Source organism: Falco cherrug, chromosome 13, assembly GCF_023634085.1.
Source record: "Falco cherrug isolate bFalChe1 chromosome 13, bFalChe1.pri, whole genome shotgun sequence".
NCBI lineage: Eukaryota > Metazoa > Chordata > Aves > Falconiformes > Falconidae > Falco > Falco cherrug.
In genome coordinates, this window is record NC_073709.1 from 25,276,814 (window position 1) to 25,292,326 (window position 15,513).

The 15,513-nt window shown below is 44.7% G+C and overlaps 1 protein-coding gene across 2 annotated transcripts in view; it reads left to right on the forward strand.

Moving 5' to 3' along the window:
• The window catches only part of KCNK2 (potassium two pore domain channel subfamily K member 2), a 104,303-nt gene that overhangs the window by 22,306 nt on the left and 66,484 nt on the right, over positions 1-15,513 (forward strand). The window contains exons 1-2 of one of the 2 annotated variants that reach the window (XM_027809229.2): positions 3,561-3,933; positions 5,586-5,896. In XM_027809229.2, coding sequence (XP_027665030.1) covers position 3,933; positions 5,586-5,896 — 312 coding nt within the window. In that variant the 5' untranslated portion in view covers positions 3,561-3,932. Of the gene's footprint in view, positions 1-3,560; positions 3,934-5,585; positions 5,897-15,513 lie in introns of those variants that run through there. The other variant, XM_027809228.2, reaches the window with a different exon arrangement.

Consider the following 15,513-nt stretch of genomic DNA (forward strand, 5'->3'; position numbering starts at 1 on the left):
TGGTTTAATGGCAGAATACAGTAACATGGCATGGCCTTAATGTCATAATTACCCATAAAGAACTGACAGAGATCTTTTAATGTCTCCAAAGAAGTCAAGAGACAGGTCATTTGTAAGTCCCGCTGAATAAGTACAATGAGCTTTAAAATTAACCCTACTAAATAAGTCCAGTAGTATTTCTGCTGAGCTCTGTTGTAACAAAACCTAGCAGTAGCAAGGCTTTATCCTGGACTTCAACTGGGTGTATGCTTTGACCCGTTCTGTAGAAAGGCAGAGGTTTCCTGTTCTTACATCACAAGAAAGCATTGCTGCCTTTAGAGGGGAAGATGCTGTGTCCACAGCAAGGGCTGAAGCCTATAGCAAGGCAGTGTTTGATCAAAGGTGCAGGTCCCCTGCGGTGAATTAAATAGGTGCCCATATGAATAGTCTGTTGAAGTCACCGAGGGAAGCACCCTCACTAGGAAGCCTTGCTGTAACAGTCCCTTGGAAATGCAGAAAATCTTGGCAATTAAATAAGAGGGCTGGAACCTGTGGCACTTCCTATTACACAGCTGGTTAAAGAAGAGCATTTACTGCACCCAGAAATGGGGGCTTAGCAGGAACCTTTTGCTCTGGGCACAAAGAAAATATTTTTCATGGCCTTGCGGGGAGGAGATGGCTCCTGCAGCTGGAAAGAAGAAAAGATAAGGGTACTTTTTTATGTACTCTTTTTAAATTGGTCTTTCTAGGGTGATATTTTTCTGGAATAACTATTTCCTTTTGAATGCTCTCCTGTCCTATCAGAGCTATGTTTAGATCATCTACAGCTGTTATTTGTATGAATATGTGATTGCTATGTTTATCATGTAACTTTGACTTCCTCTGCATGCTGCATGCCTCTTTCAGCTGAGCCTACTTTTAACATTTCAAAGAGCTGAGCAGCTTCCAGCAGCCACCGTCTGTGAATAATGTGGCCATCCCAAACTCATGCCAAGACATTTTTAGACAGCATTTGAAAGTCCTGTACTTTGTGAGTTTTTCTCATGTTAGCATGAAACACACAAACCTGCGTATACTTAATCTTATGAGGTTTTGTTGTTGTTGTTTTGTTTTAGTTCAGATAAATCTCTTTGGCTCAACAGCAAGCCCATTTGCTTGCAAGGTTGGAGCTCTGTGTAGCCCCTTTTACAATTTAATCTTGGTTGGTTGGTGGTATGTTTTGTCAGTGATATTCTGCATTTGAGTGTTTGTTTAGTAAAGCTCAGGCCTGACATGTCAAACTGGTTGAATGTCAGTTCCAAATTTGAAGGCAAAATGGTCACACACAAAATTCAAACAATGCGTGGCATACATTACAATAAAATATTGGGGAGCATGACCCCACAGAATAAATGCTGGTGCTATATAAGGCCTCCAGGAAACAGGAGTTGCTATACACAATAGTTTTTGTTGTGCACCACAAAAAGAATTACTGCTTTTCATGCTGGATTTGAAGATGTCAGTCATTAAAGGTACCTGCCATATGTGGAGTGTTTATATCCCTGGCAGAAGTGAGAAAGCACAGCTCCAGTCCACTTTAAGTAAGCGGCAAGCTCCAGCTGAGGATTGCATCTGGGATCACAATAGGTGGAAAATATCAGCCAACTGAAAGTAGACATTGGAGCCATTTACTAGGTAATTAATGGAAATAATTACTTTCACAGAGACAGCTCTTCAGCTATTGAAGTTAAGGTACCAATGCCGTCATTCCTACAGTGGATCCCAAAATGGTTTCTGCCCGTTGGGTGGAATGACTGAATTTAAGGCCTCGTCCAAACGCAGCTGAAGCTATCGTGAGGCTTCCCACTGATTCCAAATTGTAGGCACTAAGTCTGACCCCCTTTCAGCTTTTAATAATAATTCCTTCACTCAAGGAAAAACAAAATCTTATTCCAAATATTTAGATTGCTAAAGAAAGGCATGTAGTACTATTTTCCACAATATTTTATACAGACGCAGGTCAGCATGGAAGGAAATTTTTGTGCCTGTCTTCCCATAGGATGTTGGAAAAAATCCTGCGGAATGATTCTTTCCCGCGAGGTAGTAACAGGCAGTGTTTACATGGGCTAACAGTTAAGAAATCTTTTTTGGGAGAAAGATGATTTTTTGGTATAAAAAAGATCCAGGTGTGAAAATCATTCATCTTCAAGGATCCCTTGAGCAAAGGAGTATCAGCAGATGGGAGCGGGCATTTTGCTTTTCTTCTGTTGTTTGAGGATTGGCACCGCAATGATGAAATTGACCGTACGACTGAAAGTCTACTTGCAGAAGGATTTGCTGGATTGGGCCCAACGGCTCTTGTTACTCGACAACGGCTTTGCTAGTTCATGGCAATGGGGAGCGATGAGCTACAGCTCAAACTGAAATAGCAGACGCAGCTTCCTGCCCTGCGCTGCATCTCGTGGAGGTGTGTGAACACACCAGGGAAGATTGGCATGATTGATACTGCTGAAATTGGAGTCCTAAGGAACTCAATATTACACTCATTTGTATTATGTCACACTGATACGGAGAAGCGTTCATATAAGTGACTTCTAAAGTGTTTGCTGATGGTGCTGCTGATTTAAGCAGGATTATAGCCCGTTAAACACCCAACGTATGACTGACTTTGGCCATACAGCCTCTGGCTTTAAATGCTTGTGACCTATACCCATTTGTTACGGCGAGTAATTCTTTAACATGCTTGCAGAGACTTTTTAGAGTGTGGCTGTTGGGAGCACTTTTTGGATTCTCTGGGTAAATCCTCTCCTGTCTTATAGGCAAGTGTAGATGTTCATCACCTCAGTGCGAACAACTGACCCACGGATAATGTCACAGGTGATAGATGACAGCGAAATCGGGGAGTTATCCCGTGGCAAAGATAACAAGAATCATTTCAGGCTTTTTAGTGGCAGAATCCACAGTTGAAGCAGCATTTCTGATGTATCTATCAGCCTAAAATGGCAGGAGGCGGTACACTGGCGGTGCTGCGATAGGAGAGCAACTACCATCCCTGACTCCTAGATCCCACCTAGTTAACTCCTTGCGGCAAAACGCCGGGCTGCAAAGCACACGGGTTAAAAATCAGGCCAAGCTGGCAAGGACGGAGCCGCCCTGCCCCGCAGCCCGGCGCGGGGTCCCCCGCCCGCCCCCCGCTCCTGCTGCCGCGGTGACATTTCGGCTAGTTCAAAAGTTCACGGGCAGGCTCTGGCGAGGCGGTGGCGTTTGGGGCTGGAGCGGGGACCGCCGGCGGGGGTGGCCGGTGCCTTCTCCTCCCTCCCGCCTCTCCTCGCTCGTTTCCAGGCGAGACCTCGGTCTCCGCAGGTACCGCTCTGCCTCCCCTCCGCCTCCCCCGTTCATTTTTTTCCCCGCGCCCCTGCAGCATCTGCCCGCCCAGCTGAGGGGCTGCCTGCGCGGAGGGGCGCTGCCTCCCCCCCCCCCCCCGCGGTGGGGGACGCGGAAGGGGGCGCACGGCTGCCCGCTGCCCCACAAAAGGCATCGCCGAGGTCCGCACGCCCGGCGCACCAGAGCACGCAGGGGCACGGGCAGCCACAGACACGCACACGGACGCGCAGGGGCACGCTCAGGCACGGCCACACGCGCACACCCGCACACGGGCGCACACGCGCACACCCGCACACAGCCACGCGCGCGCCGCGATGTGCGATGCGCGATGCGCGACGTGAGGCACCTCGCCCGCCCCGGGGCCGGGGGGAGCCGGCGGGATCCGCGCTGCCAGCCCGCCCGCCCCTGCCGCTCCCTCTCCTCCAGACCCATCCATCAGCCTCTTCCTCTCCGTCTGCTTCTTCCTTCTTCTCCTTCTCCTTCTTTTTAAATTTCTTTTATTTTTTAATTTGCTCTGACTGTATCTACCCAAGCCCTGAAAAAATGCCTGCCCGTGGAGCGAGGAGAGGGCACCGGGTCGGTAAATAAGAAGTGAGTACGAGCACAATGGCGTGCCTCCCCGCTCCCAGCCCTGCGGATGCTGCATGCGTTCCTGCTTCTCCCGCGTCCGGGCGCGGGGGGGACCCCGGGATGCTCCCCGGCGGGCCGGGCCCCCTTTGTACCGAGCCTGGCTGCCTCCCCTTCCCCTCCCCTCCCGCCCCGGCCCCGCGCCGCGCCCCGGCCCCGCCGCCGGCCGCCTCGCCCCCGCGCCGCTCCCCGACGCGGAGCATCCCCGCCGGCGGCGGCTCGGGGCTCGCCCGCCGCACCGGGGCCGCGGGCATCCCCCGGCGCACGGCAGCGGCGGCGGGGAGGGGGCGGCGGGGCCGGCGGCGGTGCCCGGTGCCCGCTCCTTTGTTCGCCGCCGGCGGCCGCGGCCGGTCGGCGCTGATCCGGGCGGGCGGGCGGGCGGCGAGCTTGGCAGCCCCGACCGGGAGCGCCGCGGCCCCCGGCACCGTCCTTGGGGGCTCGGAGGGTCGCAGGGGCTGCGGCGGGAGGGCGGCTCCCCCCGCCAAGGTGCGGGGCGCGGCGGGGGGGGGCCGTGCCCGTGCGCCGGGTGCCCGCGGGGCGGGGGCCGGGGCAGCGGGAGGCGTGACCGCGTGGGGCGTGCGGGGCGCCCGGGACCCCGCTCGGCCCGGCCCGGCCCGGGGGCTGCCGCTGTCCCCGGGCCCCCCCGGGGGGTGCGTGAGCCCGCGACGCCCGGGGGTGGCCCTGCCGCGGGTGTCCCACCGCCGCCGTCCTGAGGGAGACTTCCCTCTGGATTTAGCTCGGGGCTCGTCCCACCGGCAGCTGGAAGCCGTGTGGTGGCCGTTCGAAATGTAATTCCGATGTAAATATAGCCTGTGTGGTCAACTGCTGTGGCCATCTTCCCACAGGAGACCTTTACCTGCACTTGATGTGGCGGATTTTTTTTTTAGTGCCCATGTAGTTGCCGGTAGTCACGAGTTATCGAGATACTTGATAACGCACTCAGCTGCTCTTCTGGTAACCCGGTGGGTTTTTGTAGCTGTAAATAAAAATACATGCTCTAACAAATGGGTGGCTTTTCCAGTAAGTACACACGTTTTACTGGTATTTTTTGAAAGGTGTAATTGATACGCAGTTAACACTTTAAGACCGGTATGGTGAGCAATATGTTCTTTTTATGGTTGTGTCTGGGGAGTGTGGAACAGATCATGCAACTGTTCTCAGCATTTGTCGGAGTGCAGGACGAAATAGGTGAGAGAGAGAAGGGTTTGTGTTTTTCTGCTACTTCTGTAATGCTGAGGTAAAACACAGCTGGAAAGCTGCTTAGTGGTGCTTAAGAGACCAGCGGGTGTAAAGAATCTCAGCAGCAAAATACCACTCTACACTACCCTAATGAAATGCAACAGTGTAGGGGAAATCTGCATGTTGGAAATGACTGAATATTGGGAGGGGACAGACGCAGACAGAAAATGTGGCAAATGCGTGTATGCTTGTAAAAATGGATTAATACTGCTCAGAGCAGCAGCCTTGTTGTAAAGTGCATGGGATTTAAGGGAAAGATTCAACAGTTTAAGAGTTGCAGTTTGAAGCAACAGGATTTGTGTGATCTTTTTGCAAGAAGTTCAGTTAATGAAATGAGTGGCACTGTGAAAATTAACTTTCTTCTTGTGTTTTGCCAGTGGCGGCACCTGACTTGCTGGATCCCAAATCGGCCACTCAGAACTCCAAACCAAGATTATCATTTTCCACCAAGCCTACCGTGCTCTCTTCACGGGAGGAAAGTGATTCGGCCATTAATGTTATGAAATGGAAGACAGTCTCAACAATTTTTCTGGTGGTCGTCGTGTATTTAATAATTGGAGCAACAGTATTTAAAGCCCTGGAGCAGCCTCATGAGACCTCCCAGAGAACCACCATTGTGATTCAGAAGCAGACGTTTGTATCTCAGCATTCCTGTGTGAATGCAACAGAGCTTGATGAACTGATACAGGTAATCCACACCAAACCCTTGCCACCGTGCCTTAGAGGAAAAAAATCTGTATGGCACCATTACTGTGATAAAGGGGAAAAACGTTATTAGCAAAGCTCTGTGTTGGCCGAGCGATGTAACAAGTGTTAAGACCAGAAGTTGAGCAATAGCATTTTCATGCAAAGCCTCATGGCTGAAAAGCTATTGCTATTTTTAGGTCCAGTACATTTGGTAGACAGCCTTTTCTCACTGAAGCATCCCAGTATGCTAATTAAATGATTATTCATCAGCAATATATATAATTAATAGTTCACAAAGGAATTGATACATTGATTGTGCCTTACTAGGTCTGTCAATATTTGAAATGTCTAATTCTGAGGAAGAAAATACACTATCCATTGCCCTAAAGAACTTCTAATTTATCGTGATTGTATCGAGCTAGCTTCCCTTCCAGCTGTATGTTTCTTTTTATTGATTCTGTTTTAAGTACAGGGAAGTACTACGGACTTGCTGTTTTGATCTTAAATCTCAATTTTCTCCACTTCTTAAAGGCATACTCACAACTGATGTACATTGTTGTGTTCCTACTAACATGACTTTACCTTTGCAGGTCACCTGCCTCAGAATCATAGTAACTATTTATTTACAGTAGCACAGAACCAGATCCAGAGCCTTATAAAGGCCCCCTCCAATTCAAATCCTGTGTTCCCATGTTCTTATGAATATCCAGTGGCGCTGCAGGGAGCAGCAAGGGGCTGCCAAATAATGTCAGTTCTGGGGATAAGACAATGAAAGGGGAGGCTGGAGTGAACAGCCAAGAGTTGGCAAGGATTGACTCCTTCATTAAACAGCAGCCATGGGGCCGTCTGCGTCTGCAGAGCCTGAGATGGGACAGGGGAGAGCAGGAGAAGCTGGCAGGCATCCAGACCTTGGCTAGTGCAGCTGCATGTACACAAAGCCTTCTGGAGGTGGTTTTTGACAGCAGATAAGGCTGGGAGTTTAGAATTTGGTTTTACCTCTCTAGACCAATCTGCCTTGAGCATCAGCGTGGACACCTGGGTTTTTTTCCGGTTTAAATGCGGAGCTCTGACATACCGAGTTATTTTTATGGCACACTACTTCTGGATTTTAAAAGCAAACTGGGAAAACCTCTTGTATTTTGTGATTTCCCCCCTGCCTTGTTGCTAAAACGTGTTCCAAAACCGCTGCCCTTTAGGCAGTTCCTATCTGCATGTGTCCTGACTGGGCATGCCTGAGGAGGTGCTGCTGATCTAATTTCAATGCTGTGTAATTGCGTTTCAGAGGTTCTACCAGCAGAATGTGAGATAATCTTTCAGAGAAATATACAAGCACATTCTGATTAAAACAATCTCTTGTAGCTAGTGTACATATCCCCATGTGAAATTTTTAGGTCAGATCCTGTACTTGTGAAGATAAAAATAGAAATTTTGAAGCAATATTATCTTACATCATGTATGAGATGGTCCTTAAGGCAAAAAATGCTGAAATTTTCTCTAGAGTACTTAGATATTTTAGCATTTATGATTCCCTACCCAGAAGCACAGATTGGTAATAAAAAAACACTTCATCAGCATTCAATGCCCATTTGATGTTCTGTGCAAAATAAATGACAGTTTCAGTACAATTATCAGAGCGCAGATACCTGTGTCAGCATTAGCTCCCTGCTTCGCTAGCAGTCTTGGCGTGACCAGAAAGACACAGGCTTGTGAGGCCTGGTGGGGTGACACAGCCTCCCACAGCACATGGATGAAAAATAGTTGTGGGAAGAGTTTGCTCTGTTTGTTGTTGGGGTGAATGGAAAATGCAATTTCTCCTTGTTCCCTTCTGCTTCTCTGCGAAGAAGAACATCACAACGTGGAGGTAGGAATGTGTTGTTATTCTCCTTTTACAAGAGGAGAGCAGAGGCATGAGGAGCCTGGTTCTACAAGTGCATTTTGGTGCCTTTCTTTGTGCAGAATGAATGATAACGAATTGCCTCAAGTTGTTTAAGGGTTGGGAATTAAGTGACTTACCCAAAGCAAAATAGGAAAGCAATGGTAAAGAAGAGTCTCAAATCCATTTTTTCCAAGTCTAGGCTGCTCTCTTAACCATGGGGTCATATTTCTTCCCTACTTACCACTTTGTCAGAGAAGCTAAATTACTGGAATACATTTTGTCTCTCTGGGTTTATGTCTGACTGCTATTACAGTATAATGCAGTGTTTCTTCAGTTTTTGTTGGATATCTGAATAAAAATAAATAGTGTGTGTGAGGAAAAAGTAAATGATATTTAAGAATTCACTGAAAGCTATAAAACTGAAAATTAATACGTACTAGTGTAGTAGGAAGCTGGAATGATTAGTGTGTGTGAAGAAAATTACAGAGCTTGCAGGCGGTAATGTCTTCTTTAATCAAGTATTTACCTTGAGTCAAACTATAATGGAATTTATTACAAACTTTTCCTTTTGAACTTCGTGTTCTGGGAATCCAGAAACTGGTTTCGCTCTGGTTCATGCTAGTCATCGCTCAAGGTGCTTATCATGCCAGGCTTTTTCAATCCTCACAACTTATGATCTGCCATTTAATCTTTACTGTGAAGCAGGCTGCACTATCCCAAGCCTGCTAACTGACAGTTCAGCGTGCGGTGGCATAGTCAGGTGGGCAAATCGAGGAGACTAGTTTGAGAGCACATTCAGCTACAAAAAATTGTACAAGTGGAATGAAAATCCAGTTTGCTAGCACCCAGGGGCCATCCAGTTTCCAGCACCTTTGTTGAAATTTCCCCCTTGCCACAGAGGTGATTACAACACAGATTTGTGTGCTTCTATAAATGTGCACAGGATAGGGAGTTTTCCTTTCCTGTCTTCTCCAACCTTATTTTATCTCACCAGTCACCAGAAACCTTCCTGGCACAACAGTACATACTGCTGCCAACTTTTCAGCACGCACAGCTTTATTCCCTGGGTTTTGAATTCCTGAAACTGGATTTTCACATTGATTGTGTGCCTTCTCTAACTGTCCTTGGTGAGAATTATACTTCTATAGACTTTATATGTTTTCTCTACATGTGAAACATCGGGCAATGGAGAACTGCTCTGCAGCGTAGGAAATGTGCAAAGTTAATGAAATAGGGTGCTCTGATGACGTCAGCCAAGCAGCCTCAGCTGCCTTAGAAAGAAAAATGACCTGGGTTTTCCTCATAACTTTTCAGCTCAGTCCAGCAGCATTGTTCATGTGTTGACGGAAGAGGTGGTCTTCATGACCTTCTCCATCTCTGACTTCCATGGCTCAGTGTTGCAGATCTCTTTCGGTCTAAACCACTTCAGTTACTCATTGCCTCAGTATAATAAAATACACCTGCAATGTATGACCCTGACACCTGCTTCCAGATACATATTTTTTTTTGATACTTCATGAGCACTTCTATTTAGTACCGCAATTAAAATGTACAAAAGTCATGCAGAGCATATCTGTACACCCAAGAGCCCATTTTTTCCAGGCAATTTCAACTTCTTTTGCTGTAGCCTGAAGCCAGTGTTAACGACAATGTTAAGTGGATCACTGCATGCTGTATGCAGCAGTGCTGCGATGGGCAGCGCACAGCAATCCGCGGGGGTATATCTGAATCTACAGCTAGAGGAGCATCCCAGGAGGGAAGCTTGTGAATGTACAAACACTACCTTGGTGACTCTAATGAGGATATAACAGACCAGCAAGCTGTGCATGGTCTGATGTTAAATTTCATTTTTTGAAGTTTCAGTTGAAAGGTCTTGAAAGGATCTTAGTTGTTAACAGATGGGAAAGCATTGGTTTGGTGAAGGTTATATGTAATATCTAATACATTATAAAGCTGTTGAAAGGGTTGTGGCCAGACACTTTACTAATATTCCTTCTTTTGGAAAAAGAACTCGTGACAATTCATCACAGATGGTGTTTTGGTTTCCCTGTCCATGCCTACTCTCAACTTGGCCCTGCCATGCAATGCAAAGTAACTGCCAGGTGACAGAATAAAAGAGTGAATGTAGTTCAGACTGTGTGGATTTTGTGTTTATGTGACAAAATATATAAACCTGATCTTCATTTACACTAGGGATTTTTTACATCTCGCTTGTAACAGGTTTTTCTCCACCACTGAGCTTTCTGTTGGCAGAAGCTGATAGAAACCTGGGAGTAATCCAGCTATATGTATGCAAATAACAATAAGCATTAAAGAATGAAAAAATCTCTTAATTAGAGAGCTTGTATCTAATTATTTACATCTAGTTCTAGTTCTTACAGTGTTGATTGTTCACTATAGCAAGCTTGCCACTAAACATTTAAAAATGTTGCAGTTTCCAAACTCAGATGCACAAAGTGTATTGCCAGGTACCTAGAAGATGTTCTGCTGTATTTATGCACCCGTGCATCGTAGCAAATGTGAAGGTCGCATTGCTGATGTTCAGGTTGCACGCATGCCCTCCTGCAGTGCTGCGCAGCCATGAAATGAGTGCATATGCTTTCTAGACATCTCCTGGGCTTAAGAGTTTGTCTCTGGGGACAGGTGAGCCTGACTGACTATGATATCCGACAACTTTGTAAAGCTGTCATTATTCATACACCTCATTCCCTCTACAGGGGATCCTCCTATAAGGAGAATGAGGTGTATGAAATAACAATGAATTTGCTTTCCCCCTGCCCAGAAGTCTTATTGTTCCTAGGAGGTAAGGATGTGACCAGTATGGGATGTCTTGGCAATGAGAGACAAGTATTTGTCCCCCTGCCAATGAGAAAGCTGATTTCAAAAAAGAGCTTTTTATGTAAATATCAGCTAATTATGTATTGCTCCGCAGTTATTTTAGTGTTGACCTTTGTAAACTGAAATGGAAAAAAAATTCCTTTTAATTCCCAAGCGTTAAGTTGTTTAATGTATTATTTTTGCATACCAAAAATTATATTTTTTGCATACAAAAATTTAAAATAAGAGAAATTTCAGTTATATTATTTTAAATACATAGAGTGTCCCAGAAAGCTGGTGTGAATTATTTTATTTATCTTAGTGAGTTTTTTCTGAAACTTAATAGTTTTCAAGTAAAGATACACTGAAACTTAAGTTAATAACAGAACATATCACATTTCTGTTTCCTTTAGCAGAAACATCCTTCAAATATGTTTATTCTGAAAACCCCAACAAGTGGAGAAAATAATATCACATTAAACAGCACAATCTTTTAATGTGTTCCAAGTGCTGTTTGTGGTAATTTTTGTCTTATAAAGCCTTTATTTTGAAATTTGAACAAGTTTTCAGGATGCTGCACCAAGCTGTCTCAGCAATAAAGGACTCTTGTAGAGTTTTAAGTCCAGCCCCTTTCAGGGTATGTGGCTTCTTCTGAAAACTAGATGCCCACAAAAATGTGCTTGCATTTAAAAAAAAAAAAAAAAAAAAAAAGAATTAATGAACCACCAGGATTAGCTGAATTGACCTTGATCCCATGAGCTGATCTCCTTGGGTTCTGTGTGGGCTTGTGGTTAACATGACCGTGCTGGGGTCCACAGTCATGTCCCATGCCTGTTTTCATCTTACATTTGTGTCAGCTGCATTCTCCCTTTTCCTTCCATTCATCTCTTAGACTGTGAATGAGACCAAAATGTGTTTTATTTTTTCCTCCCTTGAGGAAAAATGTGGTTTTTTCTTTCTCTCTCTTGAGGGAAGCCTGACACAGTTATGAATGACATGGGAGCAGGGTTTCTGTCATCAAACTGGCATCACCAAAATATCATCATGGCTTCTTACGTGATTAATTTCTTGTAAAAATATTTTACTTTAAAATGTGCTTTCTGTGGCTTCATTTTCATAGTTCAAGGTAGCTAGCTGCATTAAGTTGCACCTCCACCAGTAGCTAATTTAGTGTCTTTTTCATAGGGTTTTTCACAACTTGCATTGTAACCCCAAGAAACTAATTTTTCTACACCCTCAGGAATATGTTGTTTTATTTCAGCCAGATAAGCTCCTTGAGCTGTAACCTTCCTGATTATGTAGAAAACTGTTAAAATAAAGAAGCATAATTCCTTCTTTCTCTCCCAGAGACTAGAACATATTTAAGCTTGCTGTACCATTTTTTGACATAATAAATCACAGAGATGCAAGCATTGTTTTCAGACAAATCTGAAATTCATTTAGACAAATTTAAAATTTATTAGCTAAGCCTATTAAGCCTGAATCAAATTTTATTCATTCTTTGAATCACATCATTTATAGACATTCTCAATTCTGTGAGCTGTAGCTTACAGGTACTTTTAAGCAGGAACTTTTTGAGGGAGTTTTAATGTACCAGTTTAAGCCCTAAATATTCTTAGTCTCTCCCTGTTGCAATTCCTTCCGGCCTCTCCAAAAGGAAGCAGGAACCATCCCATATCTGGATCCTAACCTGGAAGCAGCAGGTGTTTATGCTTCGTAAACCTTAAAGCCTTGAAAAGATTGATAGACCAGCATAAAAGAAGTTGTTGCTGCAGCATTTTATTTATTTATCTGGGGATCCAAAATACCGTTGCATCGTTTTTTTTAATGTACTCCTGCATTTCAGATGTGAAGCATATCACAAATTCAAATACCAGTAGCAGAGCTGCCTGTAGATGGTGTTTTCAAAGCAACGTGAAACGAATTACTTTTAAAGTAGTTAAAACACGAAGTGCAGGAACTGTAGTTTGTGTTGTTACCCTGTGCATATGTAATGCATATTAGTAAGGTGTCTCTGCCCATGAAAGCGCTAGAGCTTAAGTGTTCTTAAGTATACAGGTAGTCCTAACTGGCAGGGTAAGGTCCTGTTTCGGTGCCACTGGGTCTGTAAGTCTGGCATTCACTGCAGCATTGCCTTTCTGCTTCGCTCTTGCCAGAAATAGATGTTCAGAAGCTATTGTCTCCTTCCACAGTAAAATCCCCCAAATTCTACCCGTACCCACAGATCAGAGGAATATTTATTACATAAAAGATCTCTGTGAAAGACCTCTGATCATCACCCTCCCGCACCTGTCCTGCACACGGGTACCCACCGGCTGTGGCTGAGTCCAGACGGGCTGCAGGAGCCCCTGGGTTGGGTGCGCTCCTCGCTGAGGGTTGCTCCGGTTCCCACTGTCCCCTTACAGCCAGCTCCCTTCTTCTGGCTCTGCACCTCACTCCTGGAGGGAGGGAGTATTTTGCCAAACTTTCTGCTGCCTGGGAGCGTTCCATCCCGTGACAGGGCAGCTCCCTTTTCTGTCGTTATTTTCTACCTGGTGGTTAAACCAACAGGACTTTTAAGCACAGTCTTTATCCTTCATGAGCATAGGAACAATACAGATTTTTTGGAGAACAGTGAATAAATTCTAACTGCCCTTGTCACTTCTTTGTTCAAGCAGGTTGCTTTCTAACTATATTTGCTGTTTCCGGTGTTTGGGCTTTTAAAGGATACCTTTACTTCAGATGAACAGTTTATAGGGCCTACAACCTAGCTAGCTTGAATGCCTCTGAATGACAGTATTTCTCTTAGAAAGGGTGGCAGATATGACCCATTAGAAAGTCGCTTTTGCTGAGCAGCTGTCTGCATAATTGTTCCCCTCTTTAATCTCAAGCAAAGAAAGGCCCTCTTCCCTGAATGTGTATGTATACATGCATATATATATATATACACACACAAAATTTATATACGTAGTCTGTTTGTAATGCATGTTTGGAAATAGAAATGTACGTCAATATGTTTCTACATTATTTTAGTTCAAGTAGATTGTGAACATAGTGTGAAAAGTGTTCTTCAATTCTTCAACGTGTTGAACAGTGCAGGTTATAGTCACAGATTAGACAAACTAAAAAGAAAAAGGTGGAATCACAGAATTATAATACAAACATTGCAACCTCTTTCAACAGCAAGGCTCAAAAGCATGTGCTTCTGGAGGCTGGGGAGTTGTTTGCAAAGTGTTAAAAGCATCCTAGTGTGCCTCTGAATAAAGAACTAGGATTTCCATTCTCTGTAAATCAAAGCTGAAATAAAAACGCAGCAATAGTGCAGTAGGTGGGCCATATGAGACTTATCCTTATACTGGAGAGCAAAAGAGTGCTCTTGTCGCATGGCAGCAGGACAGTGAAGGAAGAAATCCAGGCTGAGAAATGAATTTCCAGAAACTCTGAGGCACATTGGACTGTTTGACATCACTTGTTAAGTGACTGCTAGGAAGTACAAGCTAACTCCTGACAAGCTGGGTAATGAACGGCTGCACACTCTGTGTTTTATCAGAAGCATAATTTGAGGTGCTTCTATTTCAATCTTCAGATAGAAAAGCTGAGAGTAACGCAGTGTTGTGCTACATCATTTCATAAAAATGAAGCGACTGGAAGATGGTACAAAAACATGTATTCAGAGCCTGGTGTGGAACAAGGAGATAAGCATTAGGGTGACTGGTTTGACACAGGCTTGTTTCCGCCTGATCTCTGTGAGTCAGCGGCTGCCTACCAGGGGCTGACCTTCTCAGTTTATAACCTCTCGTGTTCCTCCAGTGGCCCTGTGGACCCCTGCTTAGTGGAGGTAGCTCTGTGGCCAACAGGCTTGTTTTTGTCAGCCATCTCCATTGGCTCCTTGCAAGGTCGGAGGACCAAAGGTTGAAATCCCTGACCTAGGAGAATTCTGGTTTTGCAAAATGACTGTTTGTTTTATCTCTTCTTTTGACAGAAAAAAGTCACCAAATTCTGTGTCTTAATCTGTGGGGGTATCTCAGCGTGGCCTCTTTGGACAGATATATGTGTGAATGCAGGGATGTGATACTACAAAACCATGCAAATTTTTTTACCAGAAAGCATTTCTAAGTTATATAGGAAATGAAAAGCTGATGAAATTAAAATGACATTTTATATTGTCACTCTCCTTTTCCCAGTGTACTGATTTCAAGCAAAAAGGCACAGTGTGAATGCAATGCTTATGTGTTTTTGGGCCTCGGTCCTGTTATTGAAAATAGGGCAGGTCATGCCTGGCCTATCCACTCTGGGCTCAGGTGTCCCTGCCTCTGTCCTCTTATGCTCTCTGCTAAAGCTTGTTCCTGAATATGGGTGCAAAGCCGGGTAGTTTGGATGTAGTACGCGTTAGGACTTGTACTCCAACACAACTCATGCCTATCCTAAGTTACAGTACAGAGCTAGCCTCAGAATCCATGTAACTTAAAAAATGGGAATTCTGTTACTAAATTTTTGAAATAATATATATTTATTATATAAAACATATATAATAATTTTAAATATTTAAAAAAATATCTCAGTTCTCTTTACTATCAAAAGAAGCCCAAAAATTTACCATTAGAAAGACAATTAATAAAACCCTGTTACTTTTACTGTAACCATACAATACTGTTCTTAAAACCACTGCACACAGAGGCCTTGATTGCATCCCATGTGCTGGGTGGCCCCCCCCTCTGCTCAGTCCTCAGACATCTCATGTGAACCAAATATGAGACAAAGGCTTTGGAAGAAGGTAAGGCAAGTGAAAAAACCTACATAGTTTAAGAATTGAAACTGTCCACATTTCCATTCTAATGCTGACTGGTTCTGTAGTGCTGAAGTAAAACTGATTTTTAAGTAAGAATTTAGATTGCATATGGAATGAAAATAAGAAAAATAGAAAATTTGCTACTGAGGCAGTCCGT